Here is a 24,786-nt window from a genome sequence, read left to right as displayed (position 1 = left end):
TCAAGAGGTTTAACATGGATGATGCGAAGCCAGTCAGTACTCCCCTGGCAAGTCATTTTCGGTTATCCAGAGAGCAGTCTCCAAAGACGGAAGACGAGATGGCATGTATGGATAAAGTTCCATATGCTTCTGCTATAGGCAGCCTAATGTACGCAATGATATGCACAAGTCCAGACATTGCACATGCAGTGGGAGTCGTCAGCAGATTTATGAGCAATCCAGGAAAGGAACATTGGGAAGCCGTTAAGTGGATTTTCAGATATCTAAAAAGAAATCCAAGTTTATCGCTATGTTTCATGAACTCTAAGACGGGATTGCAGGGATATGTTGATGCTGGCAATGGAGGTGACGTTGACAGCACGAAGAGCACAAGCGGGTATGTCTACATCTTTGGCGGTACTGCAATTTGTTGGGTTTCAAAGTTGCAGAAAATTGTATCTTTATCAAGCTGTGAAGCTGAGTATGTTGCAGTAACGGAGGCAACAAAAGAGATGATATGGCTACAGTTTTTTTCTAGAAGAGCTAGGCCATGACCAAGGGAAAAGTGTGTTGTACTGTGACAGTAAAAGTGCCATCGATTTGGCAAAGAATCCGGTTTACCATGCTCGGACGAAGCACATACATCGTCGGTATCATTTCATCAGATCAACATTAGAAGATGAAATGTTGGTGCTTGAGAAGATCCCAGGAAGTAAGAATCCAGCAGACATGCTGACGAAGGTCGTGCCGTATGACAAGCTGAGGTTGTGTGCAATCTCAGTAGGCTTGTTGGAGTAACAAGCTGGGAAGACCTGCTACATTGATCAAGGTGTGAAGACAGATTAAAATCAGTCTTCAAGTGGGAGATTGTAAAGAACATGTTTTTTGGTAGGTACAACAAGAACATGTTTGTTGATTAATTCAACAACACATTTCTTTTGTGTTTTTTGGTAGGTGCAACAAGAAGTTTCACCAACTCCCCATAATCTCCTATAAATAACCATACAAAAAGAAGAAGAAGGACATCCCAAAAACAAAGAAAGAGAGAACAAGAGAAGAAGAGAGTGAGCAAGAGAGAAAATAAGAGAGAGAAAATATTTCTTGTAAGAAAATCTTTCTTTATAAAAAATTAAGTGTAATTTTTTGAGTGTATTGGGGTCGGGTGTGAGTTGAGAGCTTGTAAAAATTTTCCGGGTTGATAATAAAAGATTTGTAGCAGGTTCGGAGACGTAGGCAAGATTGGCCGAACTCCGTTAACAATTTTTGTGTGTTTTTTCCCGCTCTCATAAATTCGGTTTTCCGCAAAAATTTGACGCATATTTCCTAACAACCATATCTCCGAAAACTTAATGATCGCGCCTTCGCGGGTAGACATCTCGGTAAAATGTAGTGAACTTCTAAGTCTGATAGTAATGTCCAACTACGTTTCATGTCAGGACCCCACTCAATTATGCTTCAAACAGTTTAGTATTATGTCTAAAGCCACTGCTATATAGATCAAGATTCTCAAGATTCTCCAACTTAGAAATATTCGGAGATATCTTTTTCAGCTTCTCGCAGTCATACATAACTAGTCTACGCAGATGAGACAGATTCTTAATCCATGCTGGAATTTTCTTTATCCTTGTCGTGCCCAACGCCAACTCTACAATGTTGTCATGAACAAGTGGGAACTCCTTGAGGTTTCTACACCATGACATATCCAAACTTTGAAGACGATACCAATTAGATTTGATTGATGATGGCACTTCCCATATCGGAGTCCCGCTCAGATCGAGTGTTTCCAAACTCGAGCAACCACTGAGTTCTTTCAAACCCGTGCACGCAGAGAGATTCAATTCCTCGAGGTTGATTAAATTACCCATAGAAGAAGGGAGCTCCTTCAAAAGAAAGCAACGGCTAAGATCGCACCTTTTAAGCTTAGTGGCATTGCCAATAGTGCTTGTGAGCTCTAACAAACCTTGGCAGTCATTGAGATTTAGTTCCTCGAGATTGATTAACATACCCATAACAGAAGGGAGCTTCGTCAAAAGAAAGCAACGGCTAAGTATGTGGCATTGCCAATCGTGCTTGTGAGCTTTGACAAACTTTGCACCCACGGAGATCTAGTTCCTCGAGACTAGTTGCATTTGTGAGATCTGGAATCTCTTTCAGATACCGAGACTTACTCAAATCCATCAGCTTGAGGCGTTGGAGAGGCTATACAAAAAAAAAGAAAGAAAAAAAGAGATAAGCTTTAGAGAAATGACTTATGGTGCTTTACACGCAATAAATACATTACAAAAGTAGTACTGACTATTTTTACTTTGATTTCATCCCAAAGCTTCTCAAGTTTGCTTTTTCTCATGTAAAGTTCGACAAGAAACTTGCAAGAGATCTTGGAAGGCAAACATGTCAACGGATAGTATTTCCACCATAAAAATCTGAGTTTGTTGGGAAGACAGCTGAGGCCTTCGGGTATGTACGTTACGAGAGTTGACTGTTAGAAGCTGGAGATTCCTCATCCCTTTGAAGGCACTTTTACTTATTTGGATATCCTCCTTTCCCCATGCTTCTAGCTTTATGCATAAAAGGTTTCCAGTACCCTAGAATAGATTATTCAAAAATAAGTTAATATCAGCTTAAGAAAACCAAGGAGACAGAAGACCAGAGAGAAACGAAACTTACAGTGTCGTCATCTTCAAATAAATCCGAAATATCCTTTGTATCCATCAAGAACTGTCGTTCTCCAATATCCTTCGTCTTTTTCTTGACAATATCTCTGCCCAGTTGTTGCAGTAATGTGTGCATCTCTACGCCTTCTATGTCGATGGATATGAGACTTTTCTGCTCTAAGTTATGAAGTCCATGGTCTACATCCAAATCACAATCTTCAAGACAACGTTTAAGGAAATCAACCTCGGAACCAGCAAAGAGACATGCAATATACAGAAAATGAGTTCTGTCTTTATCACAAGGTAAGCCGTTGTAGCCAAACATTAGAATTGATTCAATTCCTTCTCAAGGGTAGACTTGAGCCTTGGTACTGCATTTCTCCACTCGTCCCTGGACATTCCTCGTAGAGACGATCCCAAGATTCTCAGGGCCAGAGGAAGATGACCAGCAAGTTTAGTAACTTCCCGAGCAAGCTCATAAAAACCATACAGATAATTCAACTGATATTTATAGTCGGAGCCAAGGAGATAAGACTATGGCAGTGCTCGTCTTACCAATCCCAGCAGGACCCACGATCCCTATGAACTTAACTTTAGCATCTGATTGTTGGCTCAACAACAACATTATCTCCTTGATACGAGCTTCCATGCCAACAAAGTCATCAAAATCTTTTGATGGTGTATGCCCCAACACTTTCATAAGTTCTTCGGCAATTTCGTCGATCATATTAGCTTCAGTTTCCCTAACAAGGCGATCCATTAAAAAACAGACATCAACAAAAGTAGGTATACAGATAATAAGTCTAGTGGGAAGTAAAAGTGAACGAACCATCTGCTAGAGTCATAACCAGCTATATTGCCGACATCCACCAAAGCTTGTCTCCATGCCTTCTTCACCTTTTCTTCTTTTCCCACACAGGTATTGTTAAAGACCTTTCCGAAATCTCCGGGCTGCTTCCTAACATCAGATGGATCCACTCCGTAGAAAATAGATATTACTGTTTGTTGCTCCCTTTCTCTGCAATTCATGATTTCCACTAACTCATCTAAACACCAGCTCGAAGAAGCGTAGTTACTGGATAGCAAGACAACAGCAACCCTTGATTCTTTGATCGCTTGGACGAGCTCGGGAGCGATAGACTGGCCTCGCTCAATGTTATTATCAATAAAAGGCCTGATTCCTTTGCTTTCGAGCTTTTCCAGTAAGTGACTAAGAAAGCCTTTGCGCACGTCTCCTCCACAGAAGCTCGGGAAGACATCATGCGTCCACGTGAGAGGAGAAGAAGAAACCATGGGAAGCATAACCGGGGCGTCTAGCTCTGGTGGTAAAAGGCTCACAGCTGTGAGTACCGCCACCTGGTTCGATTCCCGGCCACTGCGAAATTTAACATTCGGTCAGCAGCGACATAGATTAGTTCCTTGGGTCTGGGAAACCTTTGCTGAAACGGTGTATAATTCAAAAAAAAAAAAAAGAAACCATGAATAGAGAGAGCACCCAAGAAACTGAAGAACAGGATCTCAATGATTTCGAGCAAAGAGAGATAACAACAATGAAGCAAAACCACACAAAAGAACCCAAAAGACTAGTAAATAGATAAGAAGATACGAGTGGAGAGGAATATTCAACAATGACACAGAACCACATAAAAGAGTCCAAAGACATGTACATAAGAAGACACAAAGTTAATTCATGGAAAATTCAACGATGTTAACTTTTAACAAATTTGTAAGATCATCTCCAACCAACCTCTATATTTGTATCTATAATACCATTTACTACCATTTACAGATAAAATCACTTCAACTTCTATTTCTTCTATTTTCACTTCTATATTTAGAGGAAGAAATAGCATTTTTCTATAATAGAAGCATATTTTTTTATTTACAAAATGATCCTTTAACATTTTACTATAACAATTATAATTAGAATAAATATTTTTTAGTGAAAATTTACTGTTTATATAAATATATAATCATACTTTTTATTTACATAAAAGTTTCTATAAAAATATTCAGTGTAAATAATATCATAATTTTATGAATGTTACACTAAATTGAGTTGGTTTTCAACTTTCACAAATAAAAGATACTATTTGTAAAATTAGAAAATAATATATCAAGAATACTCCTTTTTAAAGGAAGAAATAGAGAAATACATTGGAGACAAACTCATCTTTATTATAGAGTTTTCCTATTTTAGAGGGAAAAAATAGAGAAATACATTGGAGATGGTATAATCATTCAACTTCCCGTTTATTATGAACTAGGTGGTTACTCATGATACAAATATTTTATAACAATAATAAGTAAATATTTACTTTTGTTTATAATTTTAAGCCATCTTGTGATTTATATGTATATTAATAATGAAAAAAATTGTATTAATTATCATTATGCTCTGCTTTCATCTTAAATATATTGTGATTTCAAATATGATGGTTCCCATTAGTTCAAGTATTCAATTTGGGTATTGGTGGATTGCATCTATTTTTTTCTATTGAACAACAACTTTGATGATTTTAGTTAGGTTAAAATTGTATTATCATTTTTAGCTTGATTTATTTCAGTCCCTCTTCTTAGATTTGTTAAAATATTTCATAAAATTTTGTATTATTTGATATATATTATTTTGAACAAAAATTAGAAAACAAACAAAAAAAATTGTATTAGTACTAATTAACATAAGCTTTAACATTTTTTAAATTTCATGCACATATTCTCAAAATAACTAAATCATGATAAATTTAATGTATATTTCATTTATTTAGAGATTTACATATATTTTATATTTTACATATATGAAAATAAAGTAGAACATTATTTAATAATTTTATAGTTAATTTAGTCAGGCATGTGATTACGGATATAAAACTTACATTTTTAATAAAAACTAGATCATTTCTCCGCGCTATACACGAATAATATATTTAAATTTGTTACATTTATCATTTTTATTTGTATGTGATTTTTTGTATATTAAATTATATATAACTAATTTTTAATTTTTTTTATATTTTTAGTTTGAAGTAAGTATTTCAATTATATGTAACACAATTAACTAATAAAATATGAAGAATCAAGTCCGAGATTTTAGAGTTATGTAAAAAAAATATAATTATGTATAGAACATAAATTATCTTAGTTTAAAAGATGAGAATCTCATCTCGAATAAATTCACGAAAAGAAAAAGTACTCCAATAACCTACTTAAAATATAAAGGGAAAATTACATGTTTACCACTTTTATGCTACCATTTATTATTTTTACCACTACTAAAAGGACATTTTCAAAAATACATTTTTCATTAAGTGACAAAAGACTCTTATGCCCATGTTCTTTATATATATAATAAATAAATATTTAAATAGATAAAAATCTAAAAAATAAAAAATAAAAAATAATTTTTTTAAATTTTTTCCTAATTATACTATTTTGAAATTCAAACCCTAAACCCTAAAACTCAACTCTAAACCCTAAACCATCAATCCTAAACCCTATTTTTTTTAAATAAACCCTAAACCCCGAAACATCAACTCTAAACCCTAAACTCCGAAACCTCAACTCTAAACCCTAAACCCTAAACCTTCAACACTGAACCCTAAAACATCAACTCTAAACCCTAAACTTCAACTCTAAACCCTAAACCATCAACACTAAACCCTAAACTATCAACACTAAACCCTAAACCCTAAAAAGTAAACTCTAAACCCTCAACCTTAAAAAATTAACCCTAAACCCTAAAACATCAACTCTAAACCCTAAACTTTCAACTCTAAACCTTAAACCCTATTGATGTTTTGGGGTTTAGGGTTTAGAGTTGATGTTTTGGGGTTTAGGGTTTAGAGTTGATGTTTTGGGGTTTAGGGTTTAGAGTTGATGTTTTGGGGTTTAGGGTTTAGAGTTGATGTTTTGGGGTTTAGGGTTTAGAGTTGATGTTTTGGGGTTTAGGGTTTAGAGTTGATGTTTTGGGGTTTAGGGTTTAGAGTTGATGTTTTGGGGTTTAGGGTTTAGAGTTGATGTTTTGGGGTTTAGGGTTTAGAGTTGATGTTTTGGGGTTTAGGGTTTAGAGTTGATGTTTCATGGTTTAGGGTTTAGAGTTTAGAATTGATGATTTAGGGTTTAAAGTTAATGTTTTAAATTTAGATTTAGGGTTTAGGGTTTACGTTTAGGGTTTGGAGTTGATGTTTTAGGGTTTTGATTTGAAGTTTTGGGGTTTGGGGTTTATAGGGGATGTTTCAATGTTTATGGTTTAGAGTTGATGATTTAGGGTTTAAAGTTAATGTTTTAAATTTAGATTTAGGGTTTAGGGTTTACGTTTAGGGTTTGGAGTTGATGTTTTAGGGTTTTGATTTGAAGTTTTGGGGTTTGGGGTTTATAGTGGATGTTTCAATGTTTATGGTTTAGAGTTGATGATTTAGGGTTTAGAGTTGATGTTTTAAGTTTAGTGTTAACCATATTTTTTTTTTCAAAGGTAATCAAAATGTTATAAATGTCTTTTACCCTTCATTAATGATGAGGGTAAAAGTGGTTAGTGTAAATATGAAAAGTGATACTTTGAAATGATATTTTTGGCAATTTCTCGAATATAAAACACTCTTTTCAAAAAAAAAAAAGCGTACTTAATAATGTTTTTTTACGTGTAATAGTTGAAAACTAACAATTAAATATCGATCTAGAATATTATTTTAATATATCTAATGGTAAAATATTAATTGTAATAAGCAAATTTTGAATTTTGTAATATTACATGAATTAGAAGTCTTTAAAATCTAAAATATATTTAATTAACATAATATATTTTTTATTCATTTATTATTTTGATGTTACAAAATATTTCTTTTGTTTTATTTGTATATTAATTTTTTAATAAGTTAGTTTCTTTTTAAGTAATTTTAAAATTATCAAGAATATAATATATTTAAAATTATTTATTTAAATATATCTAAATATGATGTCTCATTTTTATGTGTGTTTGTGTTGGGCATATTTAATTTGTTGTTTGTTTATTTAATAACACATTGTTGCGTGTCGTTCTATGGTTTTAATAAATGCGTTGTCATTTCATTTTTATTACAACTAACATGACTTTTAGTGATCAGTGATAATGTATTTTTAACGTTATGTATTATATTTAATCGTATATTTTCTCACTCTTCATGCTGGCACTTTTTTTTAGAATTATTTTAATTAGATAATAGGTTTAAAGATGTAAATAAAACTGAGTATGTTGTAAATTTAGAGTTTTTAGTCTAGCTGAGCACTATCAATTATGGAAATTGTATTATGATTTTATTTTACTAAATCTTTCTTTCTGTGTATATTTTTTGTTTTATTTTGTATTTTTACAATTTTATTGCATTATTCTTTAATTGCAGAGAATTGCTATTTCCAATTTTTGTTTCATATACCTTAAAAGTCTTCGGTTGATTTTTGTTTGTTTTCTTTCTCCAATTACAATGTACAGTTTGGCCGTTTCTTTTTTTTGTTATCAAACTACTAATATCATCGGATAGGAAAACTTAAACTCCAAGAATGAAGTGAGTATTTGTGCTAGAGAAAACTGATATATCCACTAATATAGTGAGATATTATAATATTAGAAGGTATGAAAACTCTTCTCTGTTATCCTACGCTGGACATAATTAAGTTGTTGTCAATTGATTCTATATTTGTGATAACTGGAAATATATTTTTATGTCTTCCTTACATCATCCTTAATTGGTTTACGGTTCGACCATTTCTAATATACTGAGAGTAACATAATATTAGATGTTGACTATCTCCTTCCAATTAAGAATGCACCGAATGAGAGAAATTCAAGGTGAGACCACTTTACAATTTTGTCCTCATATCTATATAGAGTAGTTTATACATTATTCTGTCTGTTTCAAAATGTAATCAATTTTAATTAAAATTTATCTGTAATATTTAAAAATTATTACTTTAGAAAACTATCATTTAATATATAAATTTAATCAATTACACACTAATTTACATAATTTAATTGGCCACACAATATCCAATAAATATAAAGTTACATTAAAATATAAAAACAATTTATATAGTGAAACAAAAAAATACTATTAACCCATTATATTATAAAACAAAGGGAATATTCAAATTATATTGAAACATTAGAATAGTAAGAACCAGAAAAGCTGAAATCTCAACGTCGATCATTTACGTCGGCCATGCCTTAGACCATCTCCAATGTATTACTCTATTTTTTTCTCTAAAATAGAGGAATTTCATAATAGAGATGGATTTGTTTCCGGTATATTTTTCTATTTTCTCTCCTAAAAAAGAATATTCTTGATATATTCTTTTCTAAGTTTACAAATAATATTTTTTATTTATGAAAATTGAAAACCAGCCCAATTTATTTTAGTATTTTATAAAATTATGATAATATTTATACTAAATATTTCTTTACAAACTATTATGTAAATAAAAAAATATAATTATATTTATATAAATAATATATTTATCTAGGGTTCTCTTCTCTTCTTTGCTATTTTATTAACTATCTCTAACACATTATAGAGATATTAACTATTATAGTAGCTAGTGCTATGAGGATGCATGCATGCACGTGTAATATACAAAATTAAATAATATATTTAATAACTTATATTTATAACCAAACTCATCTCCACAATCATGATCAATGCTCACATTATGTGATATGCGGGGTTCCCTTTGTAATTGATGTTTAGAGGTTGTAGTAGATCAAAACGTGACAATTCCTTTTGGTTATTCATGGTCTTCTTGGTTTTCCAGATTGACATATTCAATGATGGAAATGTAATACTTGCCATCAGAATAGGAACTCGTTACTTCTTGTATTAGTGCAGTATTTTTTATAACCAACCTTTGCTAGCTTCTTAAGTTTTTTGTTAGATTTCATTTTACTATATTCATTTTCTTTATCACAAGTTGTAAGTGTCTTTGTTTAGTTGCCAGATTGATCATATGCAAACTTCTCCTTAAAATAATACAAGACATATTATCTTTGTTTTTTCATATTTTCGTAAAGACTTACAATCAATAAGCCGTTTTTGTTTTGTCACATTTTCTTAAAGACTTTCAATCAACAGGCCTTTATATGAAGGACTATTCTATATACCTTAAAGTGCAGCAAAGAAACGACGGTTTTCAACAAACCAAATTTAGGTAGGTAATTAGGACTTAGATAACGTTATTTGGAGTGAAAAATTGTAAAAAAAACTACCGTTTGTGCTTAGAATTTTGGAGTCCTGCTGCTTGAAATAGAAACTTAGGTGATCTTAGTGATTTGTGATGATTCTTAGCATATAGACAGACATTCTTTCCTCAAATCAGAGCGACACTTTGTCCTGTGTTCTTCAAGTGAGTTAGTATAACCGATGAGGCGATATGACAATTCTGCTCAGAAACTCCATAACGTCAAGCCCACGATACCCGCACAACCGCTCAACGCACCTTACGCTCAGCACTATTAAATCATCACATATAAATGCATTAAGTAACTTTTGATCAAGTAATGAGATGGTGTTGTTGCTGATCGTCTCCAAAAAAGCTTCCACACGCTTAATTTCTGTATTCACAGACTCTAGTAACATGTCTAACTAAAACCTGAAACCATATTAGGAAATTAATAGATCAGATGGAATTAAAATTTGTTTGGGAAATAGATTGTTAGGCAAAAAACAAACACATGTATTAACATAAATTTCAAAAACTTAGTTAAATTACAAGGAAAGACTCAATCGGATAAAAACATTCATGATCTCACAAATGTTATTGGAATATTTCTAATCGAGATATAGTAAGAATTTTTGAGGAATCTAATATGTATGAGTTAAACATCCTCACTCTTATGTAACAGATACCCAGTCATCAGTATATACATTTTCACATAGTGTGTTTCTGTAGTTTGGAATCTGAATAGGATACTGCACATGAGAAATCAAATTATATGTTATACAGCACAAACTGAAGTATCGTAGATAATGTTTCAGAGGCTGACGTCATCTGGCATATATACCTACCACCGTTACCTTCATAACTGACAGAAGCTTGGGCTGTGGAAATTTTCTTCAGATTTTCGACGCTCGTGTAGCTCTAACGTGTCATCTCCACTAACCACTATCCATTTTATTTGAGTTACAACCAATTTTTTTTTAACAACAAATGAGTCTTCTTGTCGTCTTAACAATCACAAGTTAACAAAGAAAAAATAAAAAATCAGTCTTTGATCCATAAATCACACAACTTTCTTATGTACAGAACCAAAAATAGTAGAAAGCTGAGCAATACCAACATCATCGAGCGTAGACGGTAACACCAGCCTCTCCTAAAATCTCTGTTCAAGAACAAAATAAAAAAGTGGGTATTTTTGAAACATCAGTTCCAATAGGACACAAATAACTGAAAGCACGACACTAAGATTTATGTGTATGTAGTAGAGGTGGAGGTGATGGAAAAAAAGAAGCCAAGGAGGACCTGCAGGGATTTGCCGATGATTTGCATGTACACCTGCTTATGAATCGAGAGGAAGAGTAACAGGGAGTGATGTTTCCAATGACTGCTCCGGATTTTATTGGATAGAGTCAGATATGCAGTTTTGCAAATCGAAGCGGCATTCGACGAAGAACTTTGTCCTCTCAGGATGAAAAAGAACACAAAATTAATCAATTAATCGGTCTTTTCAATTTTCTCCAGTGAAACTGTCGCTTAAGAGAGAGAGAGAAAGACTTACCAGTGACATTGAGGACATCCAAAATGATAAGAATGATAATAATCAAAATGCTCCTTCTCAGATATACTATCCCGATTCCTTTGGAATATGAAGGGAACTACATCAATGTTAGGTATTTAATATTTAATTAATGACATACATTGATTTTAGGAGAAAAATAAGAAATTGGAGATTTGTTTTCCGTGTGTGACGTGGACAAAGCAACCTTTCTCATAGGTTGATTTTCATATCCTACGTGGATGGCCTAACTGAGGCTCATATTTCATTTTTATTACTTGTTTGATGATCTTGTTGATTACTTATTGTTTAGCTTTATTCTAAGACTAAAAATAACTTTTTTCAAAATTATGTATAATTGGATATACATATGTTGTTTTGGATCAAATTCTTTTTTAAAAGAAATTTTGAAACGTTGAGAGATTCAAGTTGCATAAGCAAACTAAACCAGTAATATTTTGAGAGTTATCAATTACTAAAGTTTCAGAATGTAATTATAGCCCAAAACTCAGACGTTTGTTTCCATCAAGTTGTTCATATTCAACTGGGATAGAGAAACAGTTACTTATCCAAAATATATTCATAATATTATTAGACTTTTTAAAAATAATTATCTAAATTATTTAATTTATCTTTGTTTTGTGAAGTTATGTTTTATACATTTAAATATATATATATATATATATATATATTTCAAAAATTCATAGATGTTTCCTTTCCATTTATCTTGTTCTGGGGAAAAATAAAAATAATAATAAATAAATTTCATTATACCTAAAATTCATATTTTTACACTTTATTATTATTTTTTATTGTTTTACGTAATTTTTAAAAGAGGAAACTAAAATTAAAAAGGCTAACTAAAATTCCCTAACAAAAAGGAAAAACAGTAATCGCTAGCATTGACAATTATGTATATTTTAAATTTATTAAGATGACACATGACCACAAAAAAAGGTCCAAAAACGAGTAAATTGATAAGAAGAAACAAGTGCAATGAGGATTCATGAGAGAACCCAAGAAAAGCGCGGATCTTAATGATGGCAAATTTGGTTCAGAAAGCTGCAGCCAAGAAAAGCAAGGCACAGGAAAAGACTAAAGCTTTGATAGATTAGATATTAAATGCACTTCGCTTTTCATGAATAACTTAATAATCTTAGTTAAGAAGAACAGAGGGCTCATTGCTCTGTTGCATCCGGCATAAACCAAACAACAACAAAAACCAGAAAATACCCCACAATATAATCTGAGACAGCAAGTGTTAATGCGGATGAGTCAGAGATATATAGCAGTAAATAAATGACACACAGAGTTTGTTAACGAGGTTCGTTTGTTACTCCCCGGGACCTTGTCCAGTATTCGAATTCACAAGAATGAAAAAGCAAATTACAACCAATTCGCAAACACGTAATACAAGCACAACCCTCTTGAATCACCGCTCTCTTCTATAACATGAACTCTTCAAGGTTGAGCTAAACTCCCCCTGAGTCTATGCTTCAACCTCCAAGTCTCTGAAGGTACATCACCAAGTACTTCACCCAAGTACGTCAGAACCTAACGCACACCAAGTATACCAAAGAGCACGCCAACACCAACGTACAAATTGATCACCACACCACAACGGACAACTCCGCTACACATAACGCCAGCACCAACGTCACAACACCAAGTACAACGGAACACTCCGTCAAACACTAGTCAGACACTCAACAAGAACACAGTGAAACTTAACAATGAAACTCTCTCTCACTTTAATCTCTGGGTCATGTTTTTCTCATAAGTGTTTTTTCTCATAAGGGCACGTCCCTCCTTATATAAACCATAGACTTGCTCTCCAAGTTCATTAAATGCACCTTAATGAACTTCCATTCCCATATAAGGAAACTTCCTATTCCTCTACAAGTAACATTTTTTCTCCAAGCAAAGCCTCTTTGCTTAATGGAAAACGTAATTTGTCTTCGACAAGATATTCTCTTTCCTTTTCCAATCTCCACTTACACACGCAGTCACCTTAGACAATCTCCTTGTAAGCAACTTCTCCACTCGACGTCCTGCCGTACGGCGTCTTGACACACACATCACGAACTACCCCTTTTGATCTTATCGGTTAGCACAAGAACCAAACCGTATGAAATAGCTTTTTCTCTGTTCTCTGATACACTACAGATGTTGAAAACCGTGGAGGCTGCCTCAATAGTGAATAAACCGCCTTCTCTGATTAAACCTATAAGAGCCTTGAGCGTTTCAAAGTTACCGATGATGAGCCTATTAGACTCAATGGCTGAAAGTTACAGTAAAGTCACTGCTGAATTTCTTCGAGTCTCAGCTGTCCCCTGCTTTAAAGACTTTGTAAGCAGTGGGATCACAAGGGGGTTGTGATAAGATTCTCTTGAAGCTCAAGATTCAAGTCAACCGCAGAGAGCGGACTTAGCAACCGTGTGCTGGAGCCAGGGAGTTCAGAGACAAAGAAGGTCCGGACATTGGCGAATCTCTTGGTCTGTCTGCGAAGCTCTTCTGCAGCTTGTGCCTGATCTGCAACCGAGGAAGGAGATGAAATCCGCTGAAGCAATGAGTCTATTCCATCAGTAAACAGCTCAGTAAATATCTCTTCTGATGATTTTGGCCGCTCAAATTTGTTGACAAGTCATCATTGTGTAATTAACTCATCGACCAAAAGGTTGTTGGGAATATCCTAAAATCATTTGTACTTACTCTTAATAAAGTTGTAACGTCGAGGTTCGACAATCGTAAAATATTAGGTGGTTATAACATTTTGCTAGAAATCGATTATAATCTATGAATTGAGAATTCATTACTAATATTATATGATCGTACAGGGTCACACACCTAAACAAACTAAATCATTTATGTATTAGGTTTTATACTAATTATTATATATTATATTTGATAGAATATATGTATATATATATATATTCACATACGTGATGTGAGTTTATAAAAGAGGTTAACATTACTTGGAATTATATAATGATGGTCATTATTATTGGACAAAGTTAATAATGGGCTAAGCTCATAAGCAAACCTAATTGCATTGGGTTACGTGCTTTACATATGTATATATACGAAAGTATGTTATGATATGTGGCGGGTTTTTTACTTCTGGCCGAAACCTAATCATAAAGGCGAAGTGTTCGTCAAGTTTTGAGATTTGATCTCAACGGTACTAGCATCCTGTTTTGATCTAGTTTGTGTGTGTGGATACCGGTTGAGGCACGACGTTTGGAGTGTTAAATAACTTCGGTTTTGTTTCATTCATCTTTCCGCTACGATTAACCAGGTATATTCGAAACCTAGATTTATATCAGTATTTGCATGAGATTCTAGGCAGCTGAATTCATAGGTTGATTTATAAATTGTTATAAACCGGTATGAATTCCAACAGTGGTATCAGAGCCTACTTTGTTGAATACTGAAATTAGATCTTGTTAAATCTATAACCTGGTATAAAGATACATGATTCTAGTAGTATTGATTATTTGAAATTGATATACTCGCATGTTAATAAAAACCCTAATTTGATTAGGGTACAAATACGTTGATTTATATATTAGATAAAACAAAGGCATGAGTTATATGTTAAGGATCACTGACTTTTGGAAGTCGAGAATATATGTTAATAGAGATATTATACGGTTGATATGATCATCCGCTAGATATGCGATTAATATATATCATCTAAATCACACTTTTTCATACCTTATGCATATGTATAGAATATCCAATCTAGTACTTGCATGACTAATATATAACCAGAAGCACCCGTATTATTGTAATGCTTCAATGCCTTGTTTTAAATTAACTCAATACATATGAGATATGTAAAGATCAATTGAACCAACGAATTGTTTAGTTGGTTTAAGAGATTGGTTTGGTTCAATCTTTTATTGAATTAGAAATCTAATTTGATTAGATTCTAATAATAACGTTAAGTACGGGTTATTGGCTGTTGTATTTTAATGAATTTAAAAATCTGAACTAAATCTAGTGTTATTGGTTCTATGATTTTCAAATATGTATTAAAATCATGTGTTATTGGTTTAATGATTCATAAATTCTGTTTCAAATCAAGTGTTATTCAATCTTACGGATTTACTAAAATATTTGATTTCATAATGGATTTGAATGGATTTGTTTGGATTTTTTAGTTAAAAATACAAAGAATCAAATCCGAGAGAAAACCTCCGGATTTACATATTTTACTTGGATTTATAAATACTATATGTATTTCTAAATCAATCAAAATATATAAACCAATAACACCTCCTAAGATTATTTAAATGATAATTAATAATTTAAGTAGATTAAAGCTAATTTAATTATTTATAAATCAATTAAATACATATTAGATATGTATTAGTTATATTTATATTTTACATAAGATATAAATTTTTAAATATATAATAAAATTGAATTAAAATTTGTTCCTCAATTAATTTCAAGTATTTTTTATGTCTACCCAATCTTATCAACTATCAATGCTCGTTTCGTTGTAAGATGGGCTTGCCAAAGCAAGGTGTCTGCAATTACATGAGTGAGGTAGATGGTAACGGTTACCATATGAATATAAGATTGGTTCACTTGACTAAGCTATCAAAACGGTTTTGGGCTTAGAGACATAGGTTGGATAAGACATAAGATGTCATCTGACAACCAAGAATTATATTGGATATGATTAGCAAAGTGTTGCTTACATAAATAGCTAGACATTCGGGCGATGAGCCAAAGCTCACCCGAATTTTAGCGAAATATGGATCTTGGATTATTATATTCATTAAATGTTTTTAATATAATATGAGTTCTCTTAATTGTTGAGATTCCTCTAATTCATGAACATCATATTAATATTTTCTATTCTTCCATTCCTGAAAAGTTAACTCCTCACAATCCACTTTCATTGCGATATGCCCTTGAGAAGGACATATTGAATGGATAAAATTTCCTCCAATGGTATCGAAACCCGAGGATTGTTCTCAAACAAGAGTGTAAAACTTTAAGGGAAAGGATAAGCCAAGCTGGATTGCGAATCCTAGCCAGCTTGATCCTTCTCCTCCGTTGAAACCCTACTTGGAAGATTTGAAAAAGAAAAAGCCTTTTGAAACATTGTCTAGGTATTTATGTTATAGAAGTAAATGTTACTAATTCTGGCTCTACTTCTTGGGTACTGGATACCGGCTGTGGTGCTCATATTTGTACGAATATGAATGGCCTAAGAAACAGTAGAATTTTGGAGAAAGGACAAATGGACCTACGTGTGGGAAATGGAGCAAGAGTTGCTGCATTATCTGTGGGAACATTTCACTTGTCCTTACTACCTTCAGGCTTGGTTTTAGAATTTAAGAATTGCTACTATGTACCTGCTATAAGTAGGAATATTATTTCCATTCCTTGTTTGGATTTGGAAGGATTTCATTTTTCGATCAAAAACAAGTGTTGTTCCTTTGATCGTAATGATATATTTTATGGTAGCGGTCCACTAGAGAATAGACTTTATATTCTAGACCAAAGCGTGCATGTCTTTAATATCAGTACCAAAAGATTCAAGTCTAACGACACGAATCAGACTTTTCTTAGGCATTGTCGTTTGGGCCACATAAATGAGAAACACATTCAAAAGCTTCATAGTGATAGACTTTTGAGCTCATTTGATTATGAATCATATGAAAAATGTGAATCTTGTTTATTGGGTAAAATGGCTAAGGCTACTTTTACTGGACACAGTGAAAGAGCCAAAGACTTGTTGGAACTTATACATACTGATGTATGTGGACCAATGAGTATACATGCTTGAGGAAACTATCAGTACTTCATTACATTTACTGACGACTTCAGTAGATATGGTTATGTTTATCTAATGAAACGTAAGTCTGAATCTTTTGAAAAGTTCAAAGAATTTCAGAATGATGTACAAAATCAGCTTGAGAAGAAAAATAAAAGCTCTTCGATCTGATCGAGGTGGAGAATATTTGAGTCAAGCGCTTAATGATCATCTGAGAGAATGTGGAATTATTTCACAACTCACTCCTCCAGGAACACCACAATGGAATGGTGTGTCCGAAAGGAGAAATCGAACTTTATTAGATATGGTTCGATCTATGATGAGTCATGCAGATCTTCCACCATCCTTTTGGAGATACGCTCTAGAAACGTATGTGTTTACGCTAAATATATGTCCATCAAAATCAGTTGAGAAGACACCATATGAGATGTGGACTGGAAAGGTTCCAAATCTATCTTTTCTGAAAACTTGAGGTTTTAATGGTTATGTCAAACGTATGTTTAATGATAAGCTTGGACCTAAATCTGATGAATGCTACTTCATTGGTTGTCCTAAAGAAACCAAAGGTTATTACTTTTACTACCCCACCGAGAACAAAGTGTTTGTTGCTCATAGTGGTGTTTTTCTTGAGAGAGAATTTCTTTCTAAGAAGAACAATGGGAGTAAAGTACAACTCGAAGAAGTTCGAGAAACACAGGAGATGGTTTCATCATCTTAGGAAGATGATCAATTAGATTTACGGAGAGTCGTAGAATCTACACCTGTGGAACCTGAAGTGCGTAGGTCTGAAAGGACGCGTCACGAACCTGATAGATCTGAGGTTTGGGTGACGGATCATCATGATCTATTGATTATAGAGAGTGATGAACCTACGTCCTTTGAGGAAGCTATGATGGGCCCTGACTCCAATATATTGCTTGAAGCAAGCATCTCGGAGTTGGAATCTTTGTTTTAATGAGGCAATCAAAGAGTTTGATTTCATTAGAAATAAAGAGGAACCTTGCATTTACAAGAAGACTAGTGGGAGCGCAGTTTTTCTTGGTGTTGTATGTAGATGACATACTTTGAGGTTGTTTCTTAATGAAAGACATGGAAAAAGCTACCTATATCCTTGGAATAAGAATCTATAGAGATAGATTAAATAAGACTATTGGATTATGTCAAGATACTTATATCGATAAGGTCTTACATAGATTCAAGATGCATGATTCCAAGAAAGGCTTTTTGCCAATGTCTTACTTCATAACTCTTAGCAAGACTCAGTGTCCTTCGACACAGGATGAGCGACAGCGCATGAGTAAAATCTCATATGCTTCTGCTAAAGGATCTATCATATATGTCATGATCTGTACTCGTCCAGATGTTGCATGTGCTTTGAGCATGACGAGTCGATACCAATCTGATCCAGGTGAAAGTCACTGGACAACAGTCAAGAATATTCTCAAGTATTTGAGAAATACTAAGGATAAATTCTTGGTCTATGGAGGAATTTATGAGCTTGTTGTAAGTGGTTACAGTGGTTTCATCTTTTGTTTTAATGGAGAGTGGTGGGTTGGAAGAGTTCCAAGAAAAGCACCATAGTATAGTCTCAATGGATGCAAATTTTGTTGATCCATTGACAAAGCCTCTTCCATGGCTTAAGTATGAGAGTCATACTGCAGCCATGGGTATTAAGTATCTTAAGATGTGATCTTGATTTTAGTGGGAAGCTTTATGTTTATGATATGATGTTCACAATGACATACATTTGATTATGTATTCAAACAAATGAAAGTGTTTCAGATTTATTTGATTATTGGATAATTAAATAAATGTCCCAAAATAATTTATATCATTCTTATAGGTCATAAGTATGTGACTTGATCAGGAAACTCTATAAGTGAAAGATGCTATAAATTATTGACGTCCCTAGTCAAGGTTTTTAAGGTGGGACATTAATGACCATGAATGGCTAGTATGTGAGGTGATTGATGACTAAGTTTTATGTAGTCATTCAATATGTGGTATTGAAGTCAATCACATGGATATGTGTTTCAGAACACATGATCGGACTGACCCGCTATGAGAACTCTACAAGATTGTTATATGAGTGTCATAAGAGTTTCTCATTATGACTATAGAGTATAGTCCTTAGCCCTGAGTTCGTCATGATTCTTTTCTTGTGGATTAGTTCACTTTGACCTTGTCAAACGTCAGCCGTAACTGGTGATTATAAAGGCATTGATTAGGTGTTCTATGAAGTTTGTAAGGAACATGGATGGAACAAGATGGGATTTGTCCCTTCCATATAACTGGAGATAAATATCTTTGGGCCTATCGAAGATTTAATACTGAGAAATGCATGGCCATGCTCAGACGAGCACTACAAGAAAAATGTGTTTTAATAGTAGACGAAAAATGCTATCTAACAATACGATAGCGGTTTATGAAGTGTTGTATCATCGTCTGTGATAGTAGGTCAGACACATTAGATAGCGGTTTTTTGAAGTGCTATCTTATTGTTATATATTATAGCGTTTTTTGGTATGCAATTAATTATTCATTAATAGCATATTTTTTTGCTATTATTAACATTAAATTTGGTAATTTTACAATTATTTTTATTTTAATTATTTTAAAATGAAAACAAAATTAAAAATTAAAATTGATTTATATATTTAAGATTTCTTTATTATTTAAATTTATTTACAGTTAATTGTGTTACAAAATATATTAAAAAAATCTAATTAGATTAAAAGTACTAAAACCAAACCAAATAAACCAAAACCCTAAACCAAGCTTAAACCTAATTCCTAATTAACTACCATATGTCGTCTTCTTCATCTTGTACGCCGCCGCACACCACCATGGCACCACCTACGTGGTCTTCTTCATCTTCCAGTCCTCACCAGCCCCACCACCACCTTCGTCGTTGTCTCTTCTATGCTCTTCACATCCGCCTTGATTCTTCTTCTTCACTGTGGGATTTGAGAGTCAAGCTTCAGAGATGAGGCGTACTCGTCGTTGCATCCAGCCACCTTCATAGTCGCTCGCCGTCTTCGTGGTCTTCTTCTCCACAGAGCTTGCTCTCCATCTTCTTGGTCTTGAGGAGGAGGAGGAAGAAGAAGAAGAATAAGAAGAATAAGAAGAAGAAGAAGAAGAAGATCCACGGAGAAGAAGAAGAAGAAGAAGAAGAAGAAGAAGAAGAAGAAGAAGAAGTGTGATCCTTGTAAAAAAAAATAACCAATAAAAAAGAAGGTTAAAAATAGATAAAAGATTAATTTTAGCCCTTAGATTAGAATCAATCAAAGGCCATTAAAAAGACAATTAAAACTGTTTTTGCATTTATTTTAGTTTTTTTTTAAAAATTCCTAAATTTAAAGATTAGATTTAAAAATTTTAATGTTGATAAAAAAAGATTTAGAATTTTTACAATTTTAAAAATTTATATTTAAAAATTATATCTAGTGGATGTATGGTTTATATATGTTTGATGTTATGAATTAGCGTATAAAGTTTAATTGAGGAATTAAAGTTTGTAAGTTTGGAAGTTACATATAATGAATTTCTTTTGGTTTTAACGTATATGTTTTAGTATTAAAATGTTAGAACTATCAAATATGAAGTTTAGGATTTTAGATTTAGAGATTATGCATGATATTGGATTTAATATATATAGGTTTGGTGTTTAATTTTAAAATATTTAAGTTGATAATTTTATATTTAAGATTTGGAATTTAAATTCTAAAATATTATAAAGACTATTAGTGTATTAGTGTTTAACTTTTGCTTTTTAGAGTATAGGGTCAGAAGTTTGTTTAGGGTTTAGGGATTCAAAAAGTACGCTATTATAGCGTTTATTATTTTGATGTTCTATTAAATGTATGCTATCATAGCGTTTCGATTGATGCCGCTCAATCATAGCGTTTCCAAAAATACAAACGCTATCTAAAACTAACGGACATATCAACTATAGCAGAAAGAGAAAAAACGCTATTCTGGCCTGCTATTAAAACGTATTTTTCTTGTAGTGGAGGTGAATGTCCGTCGTTTGTTTTATCAGTATAAATCAGAGTTCGATAAACGTGATCTAGCTTAATGAGGATGACACTAGTTCTTGTCTTATGCTGAGATCGAGATATAGGGACAAAGGGATTATGAGAATAGATGATTGTAGTACAAGTGGGAGATTTTTGGGAATGTCTTAAAATCATTTGTACTTACTCTTAATAAAGTTATAACGTCGAGGTTCGACAATCGTATAATATTAGGTGGTTATAATGTTTTGGTAGAAACCGATTATAATCTATGAATTGAGAATTCATTACTAATATTATATGATATTACATGGTCACACACACAGGCAAACTGATTTATGTACTAGGTTTTATACTAATTATTATATATTATATTTGATATAATATATGTATATATATATATATTCACATACCTGATGTGAGTTTATAAAAGAGGTTAACATTACTTTGAATTATATAATGATGGTCATTATTATTGGACAAAGTTAATAATGAGCTAAGCCCATAAGCAAACCTAATTGCATTAGGTTACATGCTTCACATATGTATATATACGAAAGTATGTTATGATATGTGGCGGGTTTTTTACTTCTGGCCGAAACCTAATCATAAAGGCGAAGTGTTCGTCAAGTTTTGAGATTTGATCTCAACGGTACTAGCATCCTGTTTTGATCTAGTTTGTGTGTGTGGATACCGGTTGAGGCACGACGTTTGGAGTGTTAAATAACTTCGGTTTTGTTTCATTCATCTTTCCGCTACGATTAACCAGGTATATTCGAAACCTAGATTTATATCAGTATTTGCATGAGATTCTAGGCAGCTGAATTCATAGGTTGATTTATAAATTGTTATAAACCGGTATCAATTCCAACAAAGTTTCGGTGTCAAGGATAAATGAGAGAGGACTTGGTTGCTTATGGGACATGTTCGTTCACGCTTCAGCCACTCTTTGATATATCTCTTCTCATAAGTCCGAAATGGAAAACAATAGAGCAAAATCAGCAAACACCAGAATCTTTGTTTATGTATAACACGTGATGTACACATTTGTATACATACTAATCCATATGTTATATGATCACATATAACACTAATAGAAACACATTACACATCATGGAGTTTAAGAAGGGTGCATGCATATGTAAAGTTATATACTTGAAAATAGAAAAAAATAGTAAAATTAACTTTAAAAGAAAGAGAAGAACTTCAAACCTGGCCAGAAGCTATGATGACGGGTTCGATCATGATCTTCTTGGAGAGTGTACATCCACCTTTTCCAGCGACGGAGAAAGGATATCAGTCTCTGGTTCAACTTCTCTCAGAGAGTTGATAATTCTATTGGCTTCGTAAATTGCTTTCATCAAGATTCCAGTCTCACCGAGATCTTTGCTTCCTCCTCCGTAAGACAAAATCTCAGTCAGTATCTTCTTAATGTCCCGCTTCAGAGTAACGGCGTCTGCCGCCGTCGTCGTCGAATCCGCCATCTCAGCCGGAGAATTGAGTCTCGAATTTAGAAGAAGTAAGAAAAGCCCTAGAAACTCTAGAATTGGGGAAGTTTCTGTTTGAAGTAGATATGGAGAGAGAGAAGCAAAGAAGAAACGATCTTTTTATCAGTTAGCTTTTTCAGTTATGTGTTTGTTTGTTTTTTTTTTGTTCTTTTTCTTATTAATCCCTTTTTGTTTTAATTACGTACGCCACTTGTCTATATCGCCTGCCACTTCATGCATATTTTAGGTAATTAAATTTTGTGGTGGTTTAGAAAAAAAAATCCAGATTTTGCCATTAACTATTTCTTTTGGTTAAAGCAAATTCTTACAATGTATCACATAGAGATCAAAATTTCCAAAATATCACATTTAAAAAAAAATTATTATAAAATAATACTAAAAATTTCTTGAAATAGCATTCATTTGACAAAAAAAAAATACTAAATTACTCTTAACTTATAAACCTTTATTTCACCCACCTCCGTTAGATACTGAACTCTAAAATCTAACAGAAAATTCTTAATCAACGTATTATATACAAATCCTCTTTACTATTTCTTGGATAAAATGTTGTTTTAGTGCTATTATATATAGATTTTTCTTAGACAAAGTATGCTATGGTGAATTAATAATTCTTTGGGTATACAATTCACAGTATTCGCCAAAATTCCACCACCTCTACAATTTTTATCAAAAAAAAAAAGAACCGATGACTACAGGTTCGCTCATGATCGCATAAGAGAGCGTACATTTAAACTCTTTCGGCACTTTTGGCGCTGACGAAGCCGGAGAAGACGAAGTAGTAGGAGCAGATTCCGGTTTCTTTGATTCAACTTCCCTCATAGAGTTGAGGATTTTAATGGCCTGTCAATCGTTTTCAAGGCTCCCAAACTTCCGTCAGCCTCACCCCGATCTTTGCTTACTCCTCCGTCGTCAAGAATCTCCGTCACTGTCTTCTTTAATTCCAGCCTCAGTGCATCGGCGTTTAATGCTGCTGCATCGTCGGTTCCGCCATTTCAACCGGAGGATTCTCGAAAAACGCGGGAATATACACGTACAACACAAGAAATACGAGAATTAGGGAAAACAAGGAAGAAAAGCAATTGAGTTTATTATTATGAGAAACTAGGATAGATACACACTTCCAATGCAATTATTAAGAAACTACCCCTTCCTTGTTTTATGTCATGTACAAAATTAATTTGGGAAATCTGTTTTTTTAGAGCAAAAAAATAGTAATTATGTCCCTTTATACTAATCTATACTACTTTACGTCCTATTAGACTAATTTTTTTCAAAATGGCAGTAATGCCCTTAAAATTGTAATTTTTTAAAAAAAGATATATATTGAGTTCGACAAGGGGGATCGATCGACCCCACTTTACAAGGTATAGTGGATCGATCGATCCCGATCATTATTCAGAACAAAAAAACGTGAAATATATACTGATCGACCTGGTCCATTTCACTCGATCGGCGAAGGTCGATTTACACAGATCGACCGATCTGTAAGGATAGATCGATCGATCCCGCGCCCAGGAAAGAATCCCAAATCGATTTTTTTTGGTTTTGTAGGACTTCAATTCCAAAGCAAGTAATCTTCCCCCTTTCTTTTTATCAACATTAAAACTCCAACGTGAAGATACAACCAATTCCCAAACACCACATGAAACATAAACATGAATCATGGTAGAAATAATGTGAAAATTTTGTGAAAATTTTGTGAACAATCAATGGAATATAGAAGACGACGAAGAAGGTTGCCAAAGTTTTTTTGTCGTTTTTTTTATGTTCCTTTTTCGTTTTTTTTTTAAATCGATTTTGTTTTTAAAAATATAAAGTGAATATTCCCAAATATTTTGTTTCCATATTTTTAGGAACTGATTTCTTATCCGTAGAATACAGCTAATCGGTAGAAATCAGTTTTTATAGTTTTTTTTAGAATTATAGTAATGTTTAGAATTTGATTTCTACATGTATTAGATTTATAGTAAATCTGTAGAAGTCGGTTTCTACATGTTTTAGAATTAGATTAATGTGTAGATTTTGATTTCTAAGAATTTTAGAATGGTAGGTTAAGCGCGGAATGTGTATTCTAAATATTTTTAGAATACTC

At 33.1% G+C, this 24,786-nt stretch overlaps 1 protein-coding gene and 1 pseudogene across 2 annotated transcripts; both read right to left on the bottom strand.

Annotated features, from left to right (window-relative positions):
• The window catches only part of LOC106315183, a 44,194-nt pseudogene that overhangs the window by 18,466 nt on the left and 942 nt on the right, over window positions 1–24,786 (bottom strand).
• LOC106316959 (disease resistance protein TAO1-like) lies at window positions 1,405–4,245 on the bottom strand. 2 transcript variants are annotated; one of them, XM_013754825.1, is made up of 5 exons: window positions 4,129–4,245; window positions 3,463–4,008; window positions 2,647–3,376; window positions 2,285–2,564; window positions 1,405–2,178 (listed from the first exon to the last, which is right to left on the bottom strand). In XM_013754825.1, exons 2-3 carry the CDS (start codon window positions 3,933–3,935, stop codon window positions 3,142–3,144), a joined length of 708 nt encoding a protein of 235 aa, XP_013610279.1. In that variant the 5' UTR covers window positions 3,936–4,008; window positions 4,129–4,245; the 3' UTR covers window positions 1,405–2,178; window positions 2,285–2,564; window positions 2,647–3,141. The 2 variants fall into 2 exon arrangements, with proteins under 2 accessions (XP_013610279.1, XP_013610278.1); XM_013754824.1 differs by having other exon boundaries at window positions 2,276–2,564; window positions 3,463–4,245.

The sequence above is a fragment of the Brassica oleracea genome, chromosome C9, assembly GCF_000695525.1.
Source record: "Brassica oleracea var. oleracea cultivar TO1000 chromosome C9, BOL, whole genome shotgun sequence".
NCBI lineage: Eukaryota > Viridiplantae > Streptophyta > Magnoliopsida > Brassicales > Brassicaceae > Brassica > Brassica oleracea.
This window is presented reverse-complemented; position numbering and strand designations above follow the sequence as displayed.

Coding starts and splice junctions, on each gene's coding strand:
- LOC106316959 (XM_013754824.1), bottom strand. CDS start 3,935: ATGCTTCCCATGGTTTCTTCTTCTCCTCTCACGTGGACGCATGATGTC. Junction 3,377..3,462: donor GGTTATGACTCTAGCAGATG/GTTCGTTCACTT, acceptor TCGCCTTGTTAG/GGAAACTGAAGCTAATATGA.